Source organism: Xiphophorus couchianus, chromosome 20, assembly GCF_001444195.1.
Source record: "Xiphophorus couchianus chromosome 20, X_couchianus-1.0, whole genome shotgun sequence".
In the NCBI taxonomy this organism is placed as follows: Eukaryota; Metazoa; Chordata; class Actinopteri; order Cyprinodontiformes; family Poeciliidae; genus Xiphophorus; species Xiphophorus couchianus.
Genome location: NC_040247.1, coordinates 22,837,666 through 22,857,008, shown reverse-complemented (window position 1 = coordinate 22,857,008; position 19,343 = coordinate 22,837,666). Strand labels below are relative to the sequence as shown.

At 41.0% G+C, this 19,343-nt stretch overlaps 1 protein-coding gene across 4 annotated transcripts in view; it reads left to right on the top strand.

The window, feature by feature from the left end:
• The window catches only part of LOC114135230 (paxillin-like), a 37,093-nt gene extending 18,407 nt beyond the window's left edge, over positions 1-18,686 (top strand). The window contains exons 1-14 of one of the 4 annotated variants that reach the window (XM_028002329.1): positions 1,019-1,112; positions 5,010-5,170; positions 5,319-5,404; positions 5,607-5,752; positions 5,965-6,154; positions 6,241-6,379; positions 7,236-8,600; positions 10,042-10,311; positions 10,479-10,808; positions 12,532-12,690; positions 13,167-13,340; positions 14,595-14,676; positions 14,772-14,920; positions 15,916-18,686. In XM_028002329.1, coding sequence (XP_027858130.1) covers positions 5,656-5,752; positions 5,965-6,154; positions 6,241-6,379; positions 7,236-8,600; positions 10,042-10,311; positions 10,479-10,808; positions 12,532-12,690; positions 13,167-13,340; positions 14,595-14,676; positions 14,772-14,920; positions 15,916-16,182 — 3,222 coding nt within the window. In that variant the 5' untranslated portion in view covers positions 1,019-1,112; positions 5,010-5,170; positions 5,319-5,404; positions 5,607-5,655 and the 3' untranslated portion in view covers positions 16,183-18,686. Of the gene's footprint in view, positions 1-1,018; positions 1,113-5,009; positions 5,171-5,318; positions 5,405-5,606; positions 5,753-5,964; positions 6,155-6,240; positions 6,380-7,235; positions 8,601-10,041; positions 10,312-10,478; positions 10,809-12,531; positions 12,691-13,166; positions 13,341-14,594; positions 14,677-14,771; positions 14,921-15,915 lie in introns of those variants that run through there. The other 3 variants (XM_028002328.1, XM_028002327.1, XM_028002330.1) reach the window with 3 other exon arrangements.
• The last annotated feature ends 657 nt before the right edge of the window (positions 18,687-19,343 follow it).

Here is a 19,343-nt window from a genome sequence, read left to right as displayed (position 1 = left end):
ATGATGTGTTTTACCTCACAATGTAAGGAACAGACGTACCGCACCAATATAACATATTTTAAATCCTGATATACTGTTGTCTGATTTAACTTCTGAAGGTTAGCTGGAGGAGTTCAGACAATAAAACCTAACGATGTTCTCATATGCCAAAAGTTTGGTTTTTTTTGGTCATATTTGTAAAACACAACACCAGCTGAAGTTTTGCATTTTAATACTTGGCTTGGTTCATATTGCAGTTCCAGTTTTGGTCACTGGGGACCAAGCTTGTGCTTTGCTCTGGAGTGTGTGTGTCATGGTATGTTTACTTGGCAGAGGAAGTTGACACACCTCTGTGCTCATGTCTAGTTTGTGGATGGGTTGCAGCTTGCAGAGCACGCGCTGTATTGGAAACAAAAGCAGCCCGAAGCTAGACTTTTACAGAACCTACGGAGTCTGTACAAAGTCATTTCAAATAGTATAGAATCCAAAATTTTTTAGGTTAATGAGCTGCTTGTTTAATTTAAGTTGCATCATTTTGATGCAAGAGCTCTCAGATGTTAAGATGACCACCCTCACCCTCACAGAAACCACTCCCAAACAGTGTGTTTTGTGTAGCCTCGAGCCTCATATTTATGTGTAGCTTTATTTCATTTTATTAGAGCAGCAGAATCCCTGTAACCAGGGTGAAATCCAGTTCAGCTGCACAGCTAAGTCGATTACCATCTCTTGTGTAAACCATCTGGGCTCACATCTGTTGACAGAGGTCTTGGCCAGTTGCAGTAAAACTTTACTCTGACATCAGAAGTGGGCTGTAGCTAGCCCTGAAATGCATACTCTCCATTAATTCAAGAGGTCTAAGCAAAGTAATGGGACCAAATCTAACATAGTGAAATTATTACACTTTAAATTTCTGAAATTGTGAAGTTATTTTAGTAGTGTCACTTCTCATGTGTGTTTTGGATGTTTGCCATTTCTAAAATGTGAGCTATGACGTGTGAGAAGTTTATTTGTAGGAAACCTCAAACATTTTGACACAGGAAGACTCTCCTGTTCCTCTTCTGGTGCAGCAGAAGTTTGGCATATTATTATCTCTGTCCACCTGTCTGGGAACCGCTTTGACACTTTTTCAAGTGGTAGGTTTTATTGTTATTTAAGCTTAACACTGCTCTCATTCTGTTTGCTTTACGGATGTTTCTGTTTCACCACTTAGCAGAGGATTAAGACCCTCGGAGGGCCATTAGCAGCGGCGTAAATTAGGCATCAGGTGGTGTGAGATTCGCATACTTGACAACCTTGGGTAAAAATAGCGCTGTTTCACTGTATTATTGTATTTACACTACAGTTTTAAGCTAAAATGCAGAATATGATTTACTACTGTTTTTATTTTGTTGTTTTTTTGTCACCAGATATATTTCTAAAGGGCTAAATTGGAAGGAAGGTTCCTACTGAGTTTTTAGAAATGTCAGCCCTTCTTCAGTGCTTTCATTTTTCATTTATTGTTCCACTTTCTAAAACAGAATCAGAATTTTAGAAAAAAAATTAAAGGCAATTTTACTGGGCTTTTTGTTTGTAGATTTGTAGCACATGTGGTCGGTATTGACAAAAAAACAAACAGGAACATTTGTTTGTGCATGACGTCATCAGGACTTAAATTATTTTCGCAGGATTTACAACATCCCAGACATATTTCTTTTATTCCATCATCTAGGGGCAGCTCTTTTAACTTCAGTGCGTTATGACCTACAACCATAAAGACATTTAGTGATTACCGCATTGTTAAATCAAAACTCTTTACTGTTTCATCATTTGTGGGGAACCACAAATAATACAAACTCAACAAGATATGATTTAACCCATACTGTGATATAAACTGACTGTAACAGACAAGAGTATCGATTTTAGAAATGTAAAACTTGAAGGAACCCTGAAAAATACAGTTCAGTTATGTCCTTTCTGCTGGCTGATCGGCAGTATGCACCAACAGGTGGGGAAAACTCAGAGAATATCCCAGAAAAAAATTATACTACGGTAGCTCCAGTGATTTCTCTGGTTATTCTTAAGAACAGTAAATGTGACAATTTCTGAAACCATTAGTTACTAAAACCTTATGATTCCTTGGTACCGATTATGATGAGTTTAAAAGCTCAAAAGGTTAAAATCACAAAGCCTTCATGTTAAATGTTTGGCTCTCTCTCGCTTTCTCACAGCCTGAATAAACTGCAGACATGTCTCAACATGTCTTGGTCATCTTAGCAGCTTTGAAGCTGTAACCTTTTGAAATCTCGATAGAGTTTGACACAAGTTACCGGACTTTGCCTAGAGTAAATGGAGTGCTGTGCTGTGTCCATAATGAAACTGAAAGGAATGCACCCTGGCCTCTGAGTCCAGAAAGGACTCTCTGCTGTGAAACCCAGTCAGCTGGCATGTTAGCCACGACAAATACGCCAAAGCTAAGGTGGTCCAAATGAATGCGGCTCGGCTTCTGCTCTGTCTCCGCTCTGTCTGCACTACTACGACACTGATGACAGACATACCTGGCCGCCATTTTCAGGCTTACAAACTTGGCAAAGGTGACAACATCATGATACTATGGTGTTATTTGGAGGTTAAATACAGGCTGGGCACGTGAAGCACTAAAACCTAGTCGGAGCCTGCGCTAAAAGAGTGAAGGAGGAGCTGATTACACCTCTTACACACCGTTGTAATACCACTCCCTTAGTTGGGCATGCCTGTGTTGATAAGAGCTCGGCTTTCTCCGTTTCACCTTATTTTGGATTCCTCGGCTGACTGAAGACTGCTTTTGGTGCTTTCTTGTTCGTGTAAGTAGTATCTCCTTCGTTAGAGCTGGTTCCAGTGACTCCTATGAATTTAAATTTAACCCGTCCCTCCCTTCTCTGCCGTGACCCTCTCCTCTGCTCCCACCCTTTCGGGTTCCCTTGAGTCTGATAGTTGGGAGAGGTAGTTCCTGCCTGGCATACTGTAAACTGGGTTTAGCTGCTGCTTTCTCTATTGCCGTCTCCTCTCTACCTCTTAGGAATACAAATAGTCTTTTTCTAAGGTACGTCTCACCTCTGCGTTGACTTGAAATCCTGAGTTTCTAATTCTCTTCTCAGTGTTTAATTTTAGGACAGGGCTTCAGAGAGGTGTTTGCTGCTCAGCACACCTTGGCATTATACGTCATGTAGAATATTATACACATTTTATAGTGTATCAGCTAGTTTTAGTTAAACTCTAAGTCAAGAATCAAAAGGAAAATCTGTCAGTTATAGATAAATTCAATGTTTTTAGTTTGTACTACAAGCTTTTAGAAATACTTTCTCTATATTGCAAAAGGCTATGTTCTTTCACCTACTATTTTAGTTTGTGTTCCCCTTGCAATACTACATAATGTTGGTGGCAATCAGCTTGTACATGAGGAAACTTTCTCATGATCACACATTTGAACTAGTGCTCTTGGATTTGAAACACTGTTGCCATGGAAGGGTCATTAAGTAACCAAAGGAGTGGCTGTCACAGCCTGCGTGATTCAACTTTTACAACCTCAGATCGTCTGATGTCAGCTCACATGGGCTTTTGACAGATTGCGAAAGAAGCAATAATTACTTGGTGATGGTTTGCAAGCAGAATGCACGATGAGTTGAACATTACTCACAAGGAGTACATGGTGAAGATATGGGAGGCTGGATCGCCTAGTCGTATTTCCGTTTAATAAAAAGAGGAAGTTGTAGATCTTTTTAAAAATGACTCAATATTTATGGTTTTGCTTGCAATAAATGTTTTCTCAAACTTCAGAGAGGCTGGGAAAGGCAACAAGTAACAGTTTTAGTGCTTATCCAGAAAGTTTCTTTTGTCGACAATTTCCATTCTTTGTAAAGTTTTAACCTGCGGTTACTGAGGTTAGCTCAGTCCAGTTTCTCTCCAGGAGCCACAAGATGTAAAAATATAAGAACAGCAATGAAAATATTCTTTTCTAATCTTTCAGACATGAGCTGTTATTAATTGTTCACTGTAAAACAGGATTTTACCATTTTAAATATGTTTTTATTTTAAAACAAATAGTGATTATGTTTTAAAATGGACTTTTTTATATCATGTTTGACGTTTTTGTCTCATAACGCATACACCGAGTGTTGCTTTGACTCATTCATGCATGCTTGGGAAATCTTTGAATCTCCCATGGCAGCCTTTCACGGTTCACACTTGCCCAGAGCTCCTCCATAGAGCTACAGTCTCCAGCTAAGTTTCCATCCCTCCCCTCCACCCAGACAACTTCCACCAGACTAGCGGCAGCAGCAATTAGCAAACACCTGGTGGAACTGCAAGTCTGTTGAGCTGATCATACGAACCAAAATGATTGTAAACAGCGTTAATGGATGGCATGGAGAAGCATGGTTGTGATAATGTGCTGATGGCAGTGTCAGAGTAGGAGGTTCTTAAAGAGGCCCATTTTAAAGTGTCAATTTTGTTTTTGATAAATCCAAAACACTTTTGATAAATGCTTTGATATATTTTTTTACTTGATGGTGTTATAAAAACATGTGACTGGACCGTACATAATACTGCTGCTTTAAACTCTTTTTAGCATTAGCTCAGCTAGCATTGGCACAGTTAGCCAAACAACAGCCTCTGTGCTGCTGTTCTTTATTGGATCTGGATCTTTACCATAGTTCTAAGTTTTCTTTTAAAGGCTGCCAACATTTCATGTTGCATGTCAGACTTGGGTTGAAAGCTCAAATGGGCAAAACAGATCAGTTATGCTGTCCGCAGTTTAGCTTACCTGTATTCTGCTTAAAGGTCAGTGCTAGCTGGAGATGCTAGCATATGATACATTTGCAGAATGATTGAATATGTGGTGTTTCCAGTTGCCAAGGCTCTGATCAGGGCCAATCGAGCTGAAAATCATCAGTCTGGTCTTTTAGTTTCCTATTCTTATACTAACTAGGAGAGTATAATATAATTTAAAAAATATTACAGTTAAACTTAAGATCAGTATCAAAATTAAGTGTGTTCTGATGTGTTTTATTTTTTAGATGCTTTGTTGGCGGACCTTGAGTCCACAACATCCCACATTTCCAAATGCTCACTCTTCCTGTCTGACGAAGCCGCCTACTCCCTGCCTGTTGGGGGTCAGGACCAGAAAGGCATCAGCTCTCCGCCGGAGAGAAGTCTGAATGGAGTAGATGATTCAGAGGTAAATGAACACACGCCGTACGTGTCATTGTGTACGTCCAAAGCTGTTGCAACAAAATTGCATGACTTCTCTGAGGAACCAAGTGAAAATTTGCCAGTTCATTGGTGGATGAACTAGCAAATAGTTACTTTCTATTCTTATTTTTCAGTCATTCAGCTCAGCTCAGAAAAGTCAGTGGTCTAGAGAAAGCAGCAGTCCAAACCAACCCAGTGGAGAGGAGGACCACGTTTACAGGTTAGGATGACGGGTTTAATTAGCTTTGTAGGCATAAAACCTTAGATGGTAGAGACTTTATGTAACAATTAGATATTCCCACAGTCATACAAGAGCTTCCCTCCATTTTAACATTTGTCACAGCGCTAAGTTAGAAAATCCAAGAAAATATGGATTTTTAAAACAAGTGTAGGTTCTAAGCAATGTTATTTTTATTATCTAGTTTCCCTAACAAGCAGAAGACCAGCGAGTTGTCATCATCTCCGGCTGCCATGAACTCATCACTGGGCAGCAACCTGTCTGAGCTGGACCGCCTGCTGTTGGAGCTCAACGCCGTCCAGCAGAGCACCCCTGCCTTTCCCACAGAAGGTGCTTCCTTCAATTTCTCATAATTCTCTGAAAAGACAGACATGTCACCATTTATATTTAACACTTCTGTTTTTGTGGTTGGGCGTCTCTGCTTCCTGTGCTGTGCTGTGCTTTTCTCGTTCTCCTTTGAGTATAACGTCAAATTAACTTTGTATGTGCACAAAAGATTGAAATTAATCTTTATTTATTTTTTTTTATTTTTTTTTGTGAAGTAGCTCCACCACTGCCGGCAAGCAGCACTATCCGCCACATCCAGGAGAATGGGCTCTCTGCTCCTGGTAGAATCCCTCCACCTACCCTGGAAAAGCCGAAGCATGTCGTAGCAGCGCGAGAAATACAGGACGCACGGCCGAGTGTGGAGAGCCTTCTGGATGAGCTGGAAAGCTCTGTGCCCACACCCATGTAAGAGCAAAGACTTGTGGGCAATAAGTTGCCACATTAAAAACAATATGAGTCACACGGCTAATTTTTGTGTTTTCCTGTTTTAGTCCCACACCCTTGGTCGTCTCAGATGATGGACAAGCGGAGACCCTGTCTCAGCAACAAGCCAGAATGTCTGCGTCCTCTGCCACACGAGAGCTGGATGAACTCATGGCTTCCCTGTCTGACTTCAAAGTCCAAAGCAATGTGAGTGGGGTTCAAGAGTGGGCAGACTGGCTATTTGAGATTTTCACGCTTAATCTCAGAGAGGTATTTTTAGCTTTGACTGCTTGCTCTTGTGTTTTCTCACTTTTACTGTGCAAAAGTAAATGGGTTGGTTTTCTTTGTGGTTTTTTTTTGTTCTGCTTACATGCACATGGAAGGTTTTCTGTTTTATCATTTTCTTTATCAACAGTTGCCTTTCAGCCATAAAAGATAACCATGCTTCGGCTAAGCTTTCCAGGGGCATAGTTACAGTTAAGGGTATGATTTTTGCTTATAGAGACTTAACTTTCATTAAATTTTGAATCTTAGTATTATTGCCCCTTGCTGAAGGGTTTAAACCCGTTGTTTTATTTTTTATTTTGTCATACTGTCACTGTTCAATGCATCGTCCATGAATGTATAGAGCATGGTACAATCATAAACCTATAAAGCCAGTGAACTTACAGGCCCTTAGAGGCTAAAAAAGACTTGAGACAGGAGCGGAGGCTTTATTTCAACCAGAACACTCACTAAATATATAACCAGAGTTACAGAGGAAGGTGTAGTGTGTGATGTAACTACATGTAAAATAATTCATCTGCACTTTATTTTAGGTTTCAAGTATATGACCTTTTGAGGTCATCTGTAAAAGCCGGTGTAGAAAACTAGAATGGCATTAAATGTATTTCATTAATTCAGACTTATGTTTTTATGTATTCTGTAGTTTCATAAACACCTTCTGTAAAACACTATTGTTCTTATCCTCTACTCACTTCCTATTGTCTTATTTTTCTTTCTCTATCACTGTTGGTTGTCTTTGTTTGTCCAACACCTCCATTTCACCATTATCCCGACTCAGTCCAGCTCTCAGTTGTCTGTCAATCAGGAGTGTGGTGACCCTATTTTTGCCACTGGATCACCGGTTTCTCAAGCTGTAGCAGGCCCGTCTATAACTCCTCAGGATACTCCTCTGCCTCTGGGCTCCACTTCCCCTTCTTCTGCACCTCTTTCATTGGAACTTCACATAGATGAGGATGGTTGCTCTGTCCCTACATGTTCAACTGTAATCACATCTTCTAAGAGCCTTCAGTTCTCCCAAATCCAGCAGAAAGATCATGATGGAAGTGTCACGTCTGAGGTCTGTTTGGAGAGCTTCAGTGTCTCCAGTTCTTTGAAGGATCCCACCCAAGCAGAACTTGGCAGTCTTGCTCATACTTCGGTTACAAAAGCGTCTCCATGTAAAGATACTGCTGCCAGGAGCTCCAGTCCAGCCACTGTACCCAAGAGTCCAGTTACTCAGTCTAAAATCCATAGTACCACTAAAGCAAAAAATCCCAGTTCTGCTGACATAAAATCTAAAAGCTTTGCCTCTAAAAGTTTTAGTCCTCAAGTAGTTACAAAGAGTGAAAGTCCAGTGATGGTGTCCAGCCCTCTGGATGCAGTTCCAAGGACATCTAGTCCCATAACCGTTCCTTGGCTTTCAAGTCCAGTTCCAAAATGTCCAAGTCCATTGACCATCCCTGCTCTCTCTAGCTCACTATCTATCCCGAGAAGTGCTAGTCCTGACACAGTTGGACGAAGTTCTAGTCCTGTGACTATTCCATTTCTTTCTAGTCCCGTTCCAAAGACTGCAAGTCCTTTGACTCTTCCTAATAAATCCACTTCTCTAGTTTTACCCAAAAGCTTTGGTGCTGAAGCAATCCCAAGAAATTCCTCCCCAGTAACACTTCCAAGGCTTTCAAGTCCAGTAACAGTTCCAAAAATGGACTCTTGGGTTCCTAATGGTAGTCCTCAACTCTGTAGAAAAACATTCACTACCTCAGGCACCAGTAGCCCCAGAGCTTCTCCAGTGTCTCTTGCCACAGTACCAATGAACACCCTATACTCCCCAGAAAACACAGGAGATGTCTTGGATTTAACGTGGCCATGCCGGGAACCTTTACTGGACGATACCTTAGATAAAATCCTCACTCCTGATTCTAAAAGACTGATTGAGAACCAGCCTCCTGTCTGTGTCGTACCTGGCGATGAAGACAAATCCTGGGAGGAGGAAGACGGACTTTACCCTGAGTATAGCAGAGAGGGAACCTTGACACCCATGACTGAGTCCAGCTGGATTGATGAGTGCTTCACTCCCTCCTCCTGCCCTGGGACACCAGATGCAACGCTGGACTTGCCAGTACAGCAGCCCTCCACTGTGGATCGACTGTCGGCTTCCGGTCAAGTAGGCATCTCGGCTCTCCCAAAATAAGCTGCTGTCATGAAACTTGACAGCTCATGTGGCATTTCTATAGCTCTTCCTCATACACAAGCAAGCTATTTACAATGGTTGTGTCATAAGAATTTCCAAAAACTTTCTATCCCCAAATACGGATTAAAAAAAAAGAAGCTTATTTTGGGTGAGCTGTTTGTTCAGGTCTTGAAGGAGTTGTGAAATGGTACAAACATGTTGAGAGATTTTTCATTCTCTGTGGTGTGATGCATGTGATGTCATACAGCAATCACAGAATGGCTTGAGGGAGAAGTCTTGACACTGATGTTGAAAGCTTTGCTGAAAGGTTGTCGACGCACGTTTGCACTCGCTTTTCTTTGACGTCAGTCTGTTTTCCATCTCTGATGGCTAGATAAAAGTAGATGCGAAGAGTGCTGGTAATGCTCATGGATTTCTCAATATTGATTTTGATGTTTGGTCTTGCTTTGTCATCTGTAGAAATTTGGAGGTTTAATTTCTCATTATTTTAACTGGAGATGCACTGGTCAAGTTTTCTTTTCCTCTTGGTGTGTGAGTTAGAGAGCAGCTGCTGTAGATCAATGTTTAACTATTAAGGCAAAGTTGAAATCATGGCAGAGTATGTTTATGTTGGCACTTAGTGTGGTTAACATTACTAACTGTGAACATCTGTGTATTCCCAGACCAATGGTTCCCAGCTGGTCAGTGTTCTGGTCAGACAAACTGCGACCCAAACCAAGGGAATCTTTCAGTTTTTAAAATCAATCATTTATTCAAACATTAATCATGTGACTCGACAACTGTATCAATCAGTAACAGCTGTTTTAACTCCAAGATTCTTAACTCCTAGATTCTTAACTCCTAGATTTCCAAAAAGGCAGAGAGTAAAGAAGAAAATAGGTGCATATTGCAACTGATATTGTCACTGGAATATTTGCCAACATAAGCGCAGTCGCAAGATTTTCTACCATCATCCATCCCTAAAATGTTTTTTGTTTTAAGTCTCTGTGTTTGCCTCTGACATCATTGTAATCTTCCATAGCAAAGAGTGCCGCTGCTTGTGTGAAATGTTGGCTCTTATGAATTGTGCATTCACTGACAGGGATAAGGCTTTTCTAATTTTCCAACCAGCTGCTGAAAATATGACGCACCTCTTCGCCAGTAGATTTCTCAGTGCATCTCTAACATTAGCAATCCAGGATGCTTTTTAAATGTTTTTAAATTTGAGGTTGTGGTGTTTTGGTTCATAAGTCATGAAACTTTTGTATTAAAAGCATTTAGGCAGTTATAACCTGACGCGAGTGGTTGAATGTTTTGCCTCTGTAGTGAGATGTCTAGTACAGGTACCGTTGAGCTTGCGATGCAATATGTATGGGATTTACCGATAAATGGCATGATCCTGGCTTCCCACACCTCCTTATCATCCACTCTCCAGCTGAAGTCGGTAATCCGCCGCACCAAAGAGACGTCCAATGTGCATCCGATGTACAGGGAGGGATTGCTCAGACGTAAGATGGGACCAATTATTGTTAATAAAAGCAACTCGCAAGACCGACTCATTGAGGAGCTGCAGGGCAAGCTGGGGATTGGGCGAGTGGAGCGCAGGCGGAAGCAACAGCCAGACGATTGGCTGACTGAGGGAGTCATCGTTATGTCTAACCCACAGAGAATGCGGGAGGAAGGGATCCAGCCTTCTGTGGATAAGGTACTCTAACCCCAAGGAACTGTATCAGGATCATGCTCTGTCAAGTTGGACATTAAGTTCCTGGTTTTGGCAGTTTTAAAAAGTTTGAGTTCCTTTTATGGTTTTTCCATTCTATCTGCATTCCTGTCCTTTCTCTGTTTTCCTTCTTTTCTCCTTCTTTCCACCAGATCATCATCCCCCCCGAATCACCTGCCCCACAGAGAAAAGTACTCCCTCCTCCGCAAACTCCCCCACCGCCCAAAAAGCCCCCACCAGTCAAGCAGACACCCCCACCGCTACCCCCTCCACCTCCGACGCCTCCTCCTCCTCGAGAACCCACCCCTCCGCCCCCCAAGGAGCCGACTCCTCCGCCACCCAGGGAGCCCACACCTCCCCCCGTTCTCCCCCCTCCATCACCTAGCCCCCCACCCAAGCCCATCACACCACCCCCACCTCCCAAGGTGTTTGTATCAGTGGGTTGTCAGACTGAGTACGACCCCATCTTCCCACCATTGCAGGCATGGATCACCTCTCATACTCTCTCTCTCAATTTTCTTTACATTTGGAGTTTGTTTTACTTGCTTACGTATTTATTTGCTCCTGGCTACTCTGCCATTCGTCAGGCTCTGTTTTTGGGCCTGAGGTCAGGCTTTGTCAGAAATCCACCCGGTCCAGGTTACAAGGGGTTGTGACTCTTTGAGTTGAGAGACTGAGTCCCTTTTTTAATTCAGACATCCGACGGCGCCAAGAGCCGTGTGTTTGGAGTCCAGAGGAGAATTTAAGAGCTTAGGGTAAAGCAGACTGCGACTCGCCAAAGTTCCCATTGCACTAAGTGTCCTGCCGCGCTCGGGAATGGTAGGCTCGCAGTGCAACCGAAACCTAATCTGCCACATGACAGCACAGTTACCGCCACATTTATAGTAGGACTTAAGTCAACAGGTCCCATGAGTTTAGATAAAGGCTTATTGATGTTAAAGACCTATCGTTTAGTCCACCCTGCCTTTACTGATATTTTTAGTGAATAATGGTTTTAGTAATTTAATACAAGTGACTTTAGAGTTCCTACTCCTGAATCAGGATGTTTCTTAATGACATCAGAGGTGAGAAGGTCATTTGTGTAAAATAGAATTCATGGAGCAGAGGTGCTATTTTCTCTCTCAGAGGAATGGGGGAGTCTTAAAGATCCAATAACCTCTCCATCTGAGAAGGTCTGAGTGTGCTTACTCTGCACACAGCCAAATACACTCACACACAATGCTGATGATATGGAGTCATCCTAAAGGTCTGCAGAGAAAATTTAGGCTTTATCCAAATATATCTTGCCATTTAGAATTCTATAAAAGCAGGGACATCAATCTGTATATCTGTGGAAAATGATCATCAAATCAGTTTGCTAGTTTGTCATCTAGGTCTTCAAAAGGTTGGTTTGAAAGCTAATTCAAACATGAGACAAGTTGAGTCATATAAAATTCACACAGTAGGGAGACTGGCGCCTTTCACATACAGAGACTATTAAGAGAAAATGTGTGTCCACATGACAGGATGCAGAACCACAGAAAATGACGTAGGCGAATCGGTGGCGCTGCAGCACTGTCAGAGAACGACCAAAAAAAAAAAAAACACACAAAGCTGCTGTGTTTGTAGTTGTGAGAATGAGGTAAATGCAGGAGTCAGAGATAAAGCTACAAGGTCATTGTTAAAAAAAAAAAGAAACAAAGGGGAAACGTGAAAACGCCCTTCTGAAATGTATCCACTCTGGAACCTAGTTTCAAAAATGATTGTTTCTGGTCTTTTAAGACACCGATTCTCTTTGGGTGCTCGGCCTATACAACAAGAAACTTTTTCTGATGCACCTAAAATTGTCTCTGTGTGGACGGGACCTGGAATCATCCTTTCAACTCCCCTCACTATCGTCTGCAAGACCGTTTAACATTACCACAAAAATAACAAAAACAAAAAAGAAACAAATCAACATAAAGTATGATTTGTTTGGGGGGAAATTATGTCACAGAGTTAAGCAATGCTAGCTGCAAGTTGGAAACCTTTGGGATTTGCTATGGTGCTACCGTTAGTAATACAGTAGTTAAATTTTTTTCAAAGCAACATATTCCCAATTGGAGGATGTGTAAGGTCTGTGATTTTAACGAGGGACTGTCAGACATGTTGATAAATAGTTTTACCTGTAGCTAACTACTTTATATATATATATTGGGTGCCAAACTCACTTCCCATTTGTATCAGATCCAGTCACAGGGCATCCAGTCAGCCAGTGCTCCTGCAAAACCAGCCAACAAGTTGGACAACATGCTGGGAAATCTGCAGTCTGACCTCAACAAACTCGGCGTCCAGACCAACGCTAAGGGAGTTTGCGGTGCCTGCAAGAAACCGATTGCTGGACAGGTAATGACAGAGAATCTTCCTGATTGCATTCAACCTGTTTCCAGCCATGAGCAGTTTACCAGCGTTGTCATTTCTAAAGATACTTAGCTCATGTTGCTGTATTATTTTACCATTATTAATTGAAAATGGTCTCTAAACAACAATACTTAGAGGGACAATTTATCGTCCAGCAAAACTAGTTATCGTGACAGGCTTACCAGAAACTTGGAAACCAGATCAAACATTTCTTCAGGAATCTCTCACTTGACCTACATTCTGATTTATAAATCAGTCATTTCTCTGGTTGTAGACGATATATTTTACCTGCAAGGGCTAATCTGAAACTCAAAAATGTGCTACTTTGAATTTTAGCATTTGAATAGACATCTGCTTCTGCTCACAGTAATCCCACGGCTTCTTGCTGAGCTGCTCTGTGGGGTTTTTCTCTCGCCGAGCAACCTCATCACATTTTAACGCACCGTGTCTCCCCACGCCAGGTGGTGACTGCCATGGGCAGAACGTGGCACCCGGAGCACTTTGTGTGTACCCACTGCCAGGAAGAGATAGGCTCCAGGAACTTCTTTGAGCGTGACGGGCTGCCTTACTGCGAGAGAGACTACCACAACCTGTTCTCGCCGCGATGCCACTACTGTAATGGACCCATACTGGATGTTAGTAATGCATTCCTCTAAGCGTACACTCCCTCACACACACACATATGCAGTGGACGGGCAGATAATAATATTTATTTATTCATAAGCTAATGGATTAAGAACTCAGTGGAAAAAGCAGCAAAGGATGGAAGTTGCTTGTCCTGTTAGTGAGGTACTGGCTGAATTTAGGTCACCTCAACTTCTCTTTTGTACGTGAAATATTCTCCAACAGTTTTGTAGAATTAAATTGGTTTTTAAAAATGTAATAACATTGCAGTATTTGAGTGGGCTTTAGTTATTTTTTTTCCACATTTTTGCAAAATAGCTTAAGCTTAAGAGGGACAGGATGTAACTATTAAATAACTTAGGGGCGGAATTAAAATTCTCCACTAATTCATGAGCAGATCACTGTTTTTTCCAGAGTTTTCCACAAACTTTACCGGCAGTGATACAGACAGACAAACTCATATGTCTGTATCACTGCATGTTCCTCTTGTCTCACTTGTCAGCACTCAGTCTTATCTTCACGGTGACACACTCTCTTTGGGTGCTTTTTCCAGTCACTGCTCTTACACACACACACACACACACACACACGCACACACACACACACACACACACACACACACCCCGACACACACACACACAGAGTGCCAGAGGCATTTGTAGGGAAGCAGGCAGTGGTTGGTGGACTTTAGCCTGCAGGAGGGTAGACATGAGTCGGTGCCAGTTCTTCCTTACTGATCTTCATGCGCTGCCTAACTTTCTCATTTGGAAATATTGTTTGTTTACTCAGAACAGTACTGAGATTTTCCACTTGAGTAAATTAAAAAGTTACAGTAAAGACATCTAACATGTCTCTGCTGTTATGGTTTTCAAATTAAATTGGTCAGAAATTGTACACTATGCTCTCTTGCTCCTCCTGGTGGCAACGTTGTAAATCACTTTTAGATCTCTCCGTTCATGAACCTGGCAACACACTGGTGTACTGTGGGTAATTATCACTGCTGCAGAAATTTTGCATTAAAGATTTTTCCTTTTTGTTTCTTGCTATTTTGTGAATTGTGTGCATGCTTTGATCATTAGCTGCTAAAAGATGCAGCTAAGACTGAGGAACATGCAGCCAGTTTTAGTTTGTAAACTTTTTCTGCCCTCTCCTGGCCTCAGTGAAAGTTGCTCCTGTCACAGGGATGCTCATACATTCAATTTTCCTCTTGTCTCAACTTTTTAGACATTGAGAGGAAGTGACCGTTTGCTTCTCTGATTTTGCAGAAAGTAGTGACAGCTCTGGATAAGACCTGGCATCCAGAGCACTTCTTCTGTGCTCAGTGTGGATCCTTTTTTGGCCCAGAAGGTAGGAGACACGCCCACTAGCAATTGTTATGCTATTATTATTATTTTGTTTAGGGGCTTGTAATTTTCACTCTTTGTGTCTTTGGTTCTGCTTAGGTTTCCATGAAAAGGATGGAAAGGCGTTCTGCAGAAAGGACTACTTTAACATGTTTGCTCCTAAATGTGGCGGCTGCAACCGGGCCATCCTGGAGAACTACATCTCTGCCCTCAACTCACTCTGGCACCCAGAGTGCTTCGTCTGCAGGGTGAGCCACTGGCTACATCCCAAACATATTAGATTATTACTAAATGTCATGGCTTTAATAATGTCTTTATCTGACATTGTGGTTTTGTTTTTGTTTTTTTTTACAAGATTTATAGTATTTTGTGAGACTGTTAGGAACACTTGAACTTTGCTACATTTTGTGAGGCTATAACCACAAACCTGTGAGACAAATCAAGATAAAGTAATTCTTAACTGGACAAAGAAAAACGATGCATGATCTTTGCGTATTTTTTTTATAAATAAAATTGTGTAAAGAGTGGCGAATATTTGTATTCAACCACCTTTAATCTGATACACCTATAAAATGTAGTCAGGCAATTTTACTTCAGAAATAAGTAAGATGTAAGTAGATATAATCTGAGTGTAATTTAGTATCAGTACAGATTACATTTTTTGAAAATGTGAAAATTTTTTTCTTTCATCAGTAGGCACTCTTTGGGCTTCCCTAGATCAATGTGATGTCAGCCGACCCAGGGAATACCATTTTTTATTTTTTATTTTTACAAGCATGCTATGCAGCTTGTATAAAGTTAGAGTTCTAACTTTCTTTAACTCCAGCAAAATGTGTATTAATAGAAAATAATGCACGAGTCCAGTTTCTCTCCACTTCAGATCGGTATCATATAAAATTTTTCAAAAGTATATTAAAGATTGTGGTTTTAACTTAGAAAAACTAACATTTAAGGAGTATATATGCTTTTGCCAACCACTGTGCCATGAGTGAAGTCAGAGATCAGTGGTTCAAATGAATTTCTAGTTCATGTGTTGGCAGGTTCAGATAAGAGTTTGTCAGTTCCCCATTCAAAGGTTTACATAAAATAGTAAGTGTCACACCCTGAGACATTCAAAGGCCCCGATCGAAAAGACAGCACATTTTGAACGAGTACAGAAACATTTTAGAGTGATGATGAGCTTTCAGAAGAGTTTGCAAATAAATCCCCTGTGCCAGACTCAGTTGTCCACTTTGTTTCCCAGGAGTGCTTCACGCCGTTCATAAACGGCAGCTTCTTCGACCACGACGGCCAGCCGTACTGCGAGGCCCATTACCACGAGCGCCGCGGCTCCCTGTGCTCCGGCTGCCAGAAACCCATCACCGGCCGCTGCATCACCGCCATGGGCAAGAAGTTTCACCCGGAGCACTTTGTGTGCGCCTTCTGCCTCAAGCAGCTCAACAAGGGCACCTTCAAAGAGCAGAACGACAAGCCGTACTGCCACGGCTGCTTCGTCAAACTCTTCAGCTAGACCGCATGTCTGCTGTACGTGCAGTGAGTGCGAGAGTACGAATGCACAAAGGGGATTAATGCACACCTACGTGCATCTAAAACACAATACAATGAGGGTAGAAATGTTTCTATCAGGGATGACACTGAAAGGGACTTCCCTGGAGTTGCCACCTTTTACGCTTTTACTAAAGACATTTTAACAAAGCCCAAAGAGATTTTCATTTCGATTGCTGTTCCTGAGTGTGCCAGGAGCAAGAAAGAAACGTGTTACTTTCTCCTTGGTTGTGTGTAAATGATTAAGTTTGATCTGTAAAGTATTTTCTCTCCATTCAGCAGGGCAAGACCTTGCATCACTTGGTGGTTGGCCTGTGTTGACATGGTTTTCTGCAGATCTGAGACAGCTGCCTGGCTGCATGGGCCACTGGGAGTAAATATAAACAGTTTTAAAGTACTACGAGTGTTTTGGCAAGCACCGTTTGGACACTGAGTGGTTATCACAGATGTATTTTTGTAACTTTGGAAATTTCTGAGGTGCCATTTGGAATAACTGAACCACTTTTTTGATATGTAAATGTACACAGACACGTTCCGCTTTCTTCTCCAACATCGAGCTGTTTGATCACTTCAACTTCAAATCTCACATCCTATAAATGTGTTTCATACGTCCGTGTCAGTTAGTTCTTATTTTTCTACAGATTTCATAGGAAAACAAGTATTTTTCATTTTCAACACACCGTTTGACTTTTTAAAAATATATTAAACAAAATAGTAAAATCAACATTGACAGCTTAGATGTAAAAATGGAACCTAAAATGATCTTGGAAAATCCTGATCAGTCCATCTCTAACACTAACTTTTATCATTTAAAAAAAAAAATAAATAAATAAGAGTGCTGAAGAATATTTCAATGGTTATGCATGTCTGGTAGAAAATGGTGGAAGCTCAATGCCTACAACAAATATAATTTAAAATCCAATTTTTCAGAATTTGACCTGCTGACCATGGAACTAAGCATCCAACCTTTGGACAATCAATCAGTGCATCGTTTTTAGCACAATAATTTCCAGAAAAATGTACTGAGCTATACTTTGTTTTAAATTTAATACATCATCATGTGTGTTGCGTCATTTACATTCATAATGAGGATGTAAAAACTTGTGTTTTTGATCTACTTAAAAAAATATATTTTTAAAAAAATCACATGGTGAGATCTGTTTTAAACTGCAGGTGCATTTTATGAGGAAAAGCAATCTAAAATTGTTTCGAAATGGACATTTTACTGCTGTATTCGCAGTTATTCAACTATAGAACTATATTTTTAAAATATTTTTAGCATTTTACAGTTTCAGCTTGTGTGCGTTTATCTCCGTTTTAAATGCATCTTTACAAACTAGTTAAAGATGTCCAGTGAAGTTGTGCGTTTTGATCCGAAGCATGCAATTTCTTTTACCTGGAGATTAACAAGCACCAGCTGAAAGTTGCTGTTACAATCATCTGCATTTCTACACCTCGAATATGCTGAACCTCGTCGGTTTTGATCAAAAATATGTGTGTGTGTGTGTGTGTGTGTTTCGGAGCAGGTTTAGGCTCACTCTGGTATGCAAAGAGCTGGCTCTGTTAGCATGTAGCCTACTGTAACGTTAGTCGGTCTCATTCCTTCAACACAGACAGACACATGACGGAGGAAATGTAGCCTGCTGTGTTGTGAATCGTTGTTATCCTGAGGTATCGGTTCAAAGGTCACTGACTGAAGCTGGACGCTAGTCTTTACTGGTCAGGAATCAGAATAAGACCCTGAATCAAGGCCAGGCCTTTAGGGGAAATTTACATGTCGACCTTTTCTATCTTTATTTCAATCAAAGCCTCTTTTTGTGCGAAATTAGCCATTAGATTTAAGCATTTTCAGCAAGATGATGTCATTGCCTTCGGTTTTACAGTGTGCAAAAAGTTCATACAAAAACTCCTGACATGGGTTGATTTAAACTGTTTTTCTTGTGCCAAATGTATCGATGCAATAACGTCTCTGACACTGTGGAGCTCTCAAGCCTTTTCTGTGATTGTTTTCATCTTCTTTTTTTTTTTTCGAGCTAAACTCTGGGAGTCGTGCTGAATTTTTAACTGAACTATACACTGTAACAGACGAGACGAGGGGGAGCTTGCTGTTGTTTAGCACACGTTGTTATGACGTTCACATGTAGCTGATTGGGATGTGATGGATGTAGCGGGAGGGGCGCTGGAGGAAAACGTCCCGGGTTTGCTCATGTTTGTTTATCTCATTTTCAAATTGCCTTACATTTTCTGCTTCTGTTGGACAATTAATAAAAGGGGGGCAGGGGGGGGACAACGCTTTTTACTTTTAATCCAACTATGTGAACTTTGCTTTGTAAACAGAGTCAACATTCATGTAGCGCTTGGCTATCTGAATTTCCTCATGAGCTATAAATGTGTGGGTGAGGTGCAAGCCTTTGTGGGTTCTGATTACTGATTGGTGAGTCTCTGCAAATAAAAGAGGAAAAGTATTTATATTTCTGTCTCTATCGTATATGTTCCGTTTTTGCAATGTTTGACCCTTCCTTACCTTTGGGACGCATTAGCTGAACATTCAGGTGCTGAACATATGGCACAAATGCTACCTTAAGTATGAATAACAAAGGTCCTAAACAGGATTTAGCCTCAGATGTCCATAGGTCCAGACAGAAAAATTATGCTAAATTCACACAAAAAAATTCAGCTTATTACACTTTAAAGCAAACAAAGGTTATTTTAATAGTTCAAAAGAAGCAACTGAAACCACAACTTAATCCTAGAGAAATGATTTTGCATAAAGCATGTCTTCTTATAAATCCACTTATCTTATAAATAACTCGTGCTACTTTTTAAAACTCACATTCTAACTGTGTCACGGTTTGCCCTGCAGTTTAGGAAACTTCACAGTAAGACAAGGCAACAAAGGCTGGAACATCACAACAAGCATTTTACTTGGAACAAAGCACAGAATGGGAACGAGGATGAATGAAACGAAAGTGTGAAAAATTGGTCACTAGGATCTAGATCTGATGAAAGCAAAGCAGGGAAACCCCTCTTTACCAATATGCATGGCAATATATTGGTACAAAGATAAACAGTTACATTTTGAACGAAACCACGAGTTTGGTCTGAAGAGTTTTTGCAGGTAACCAA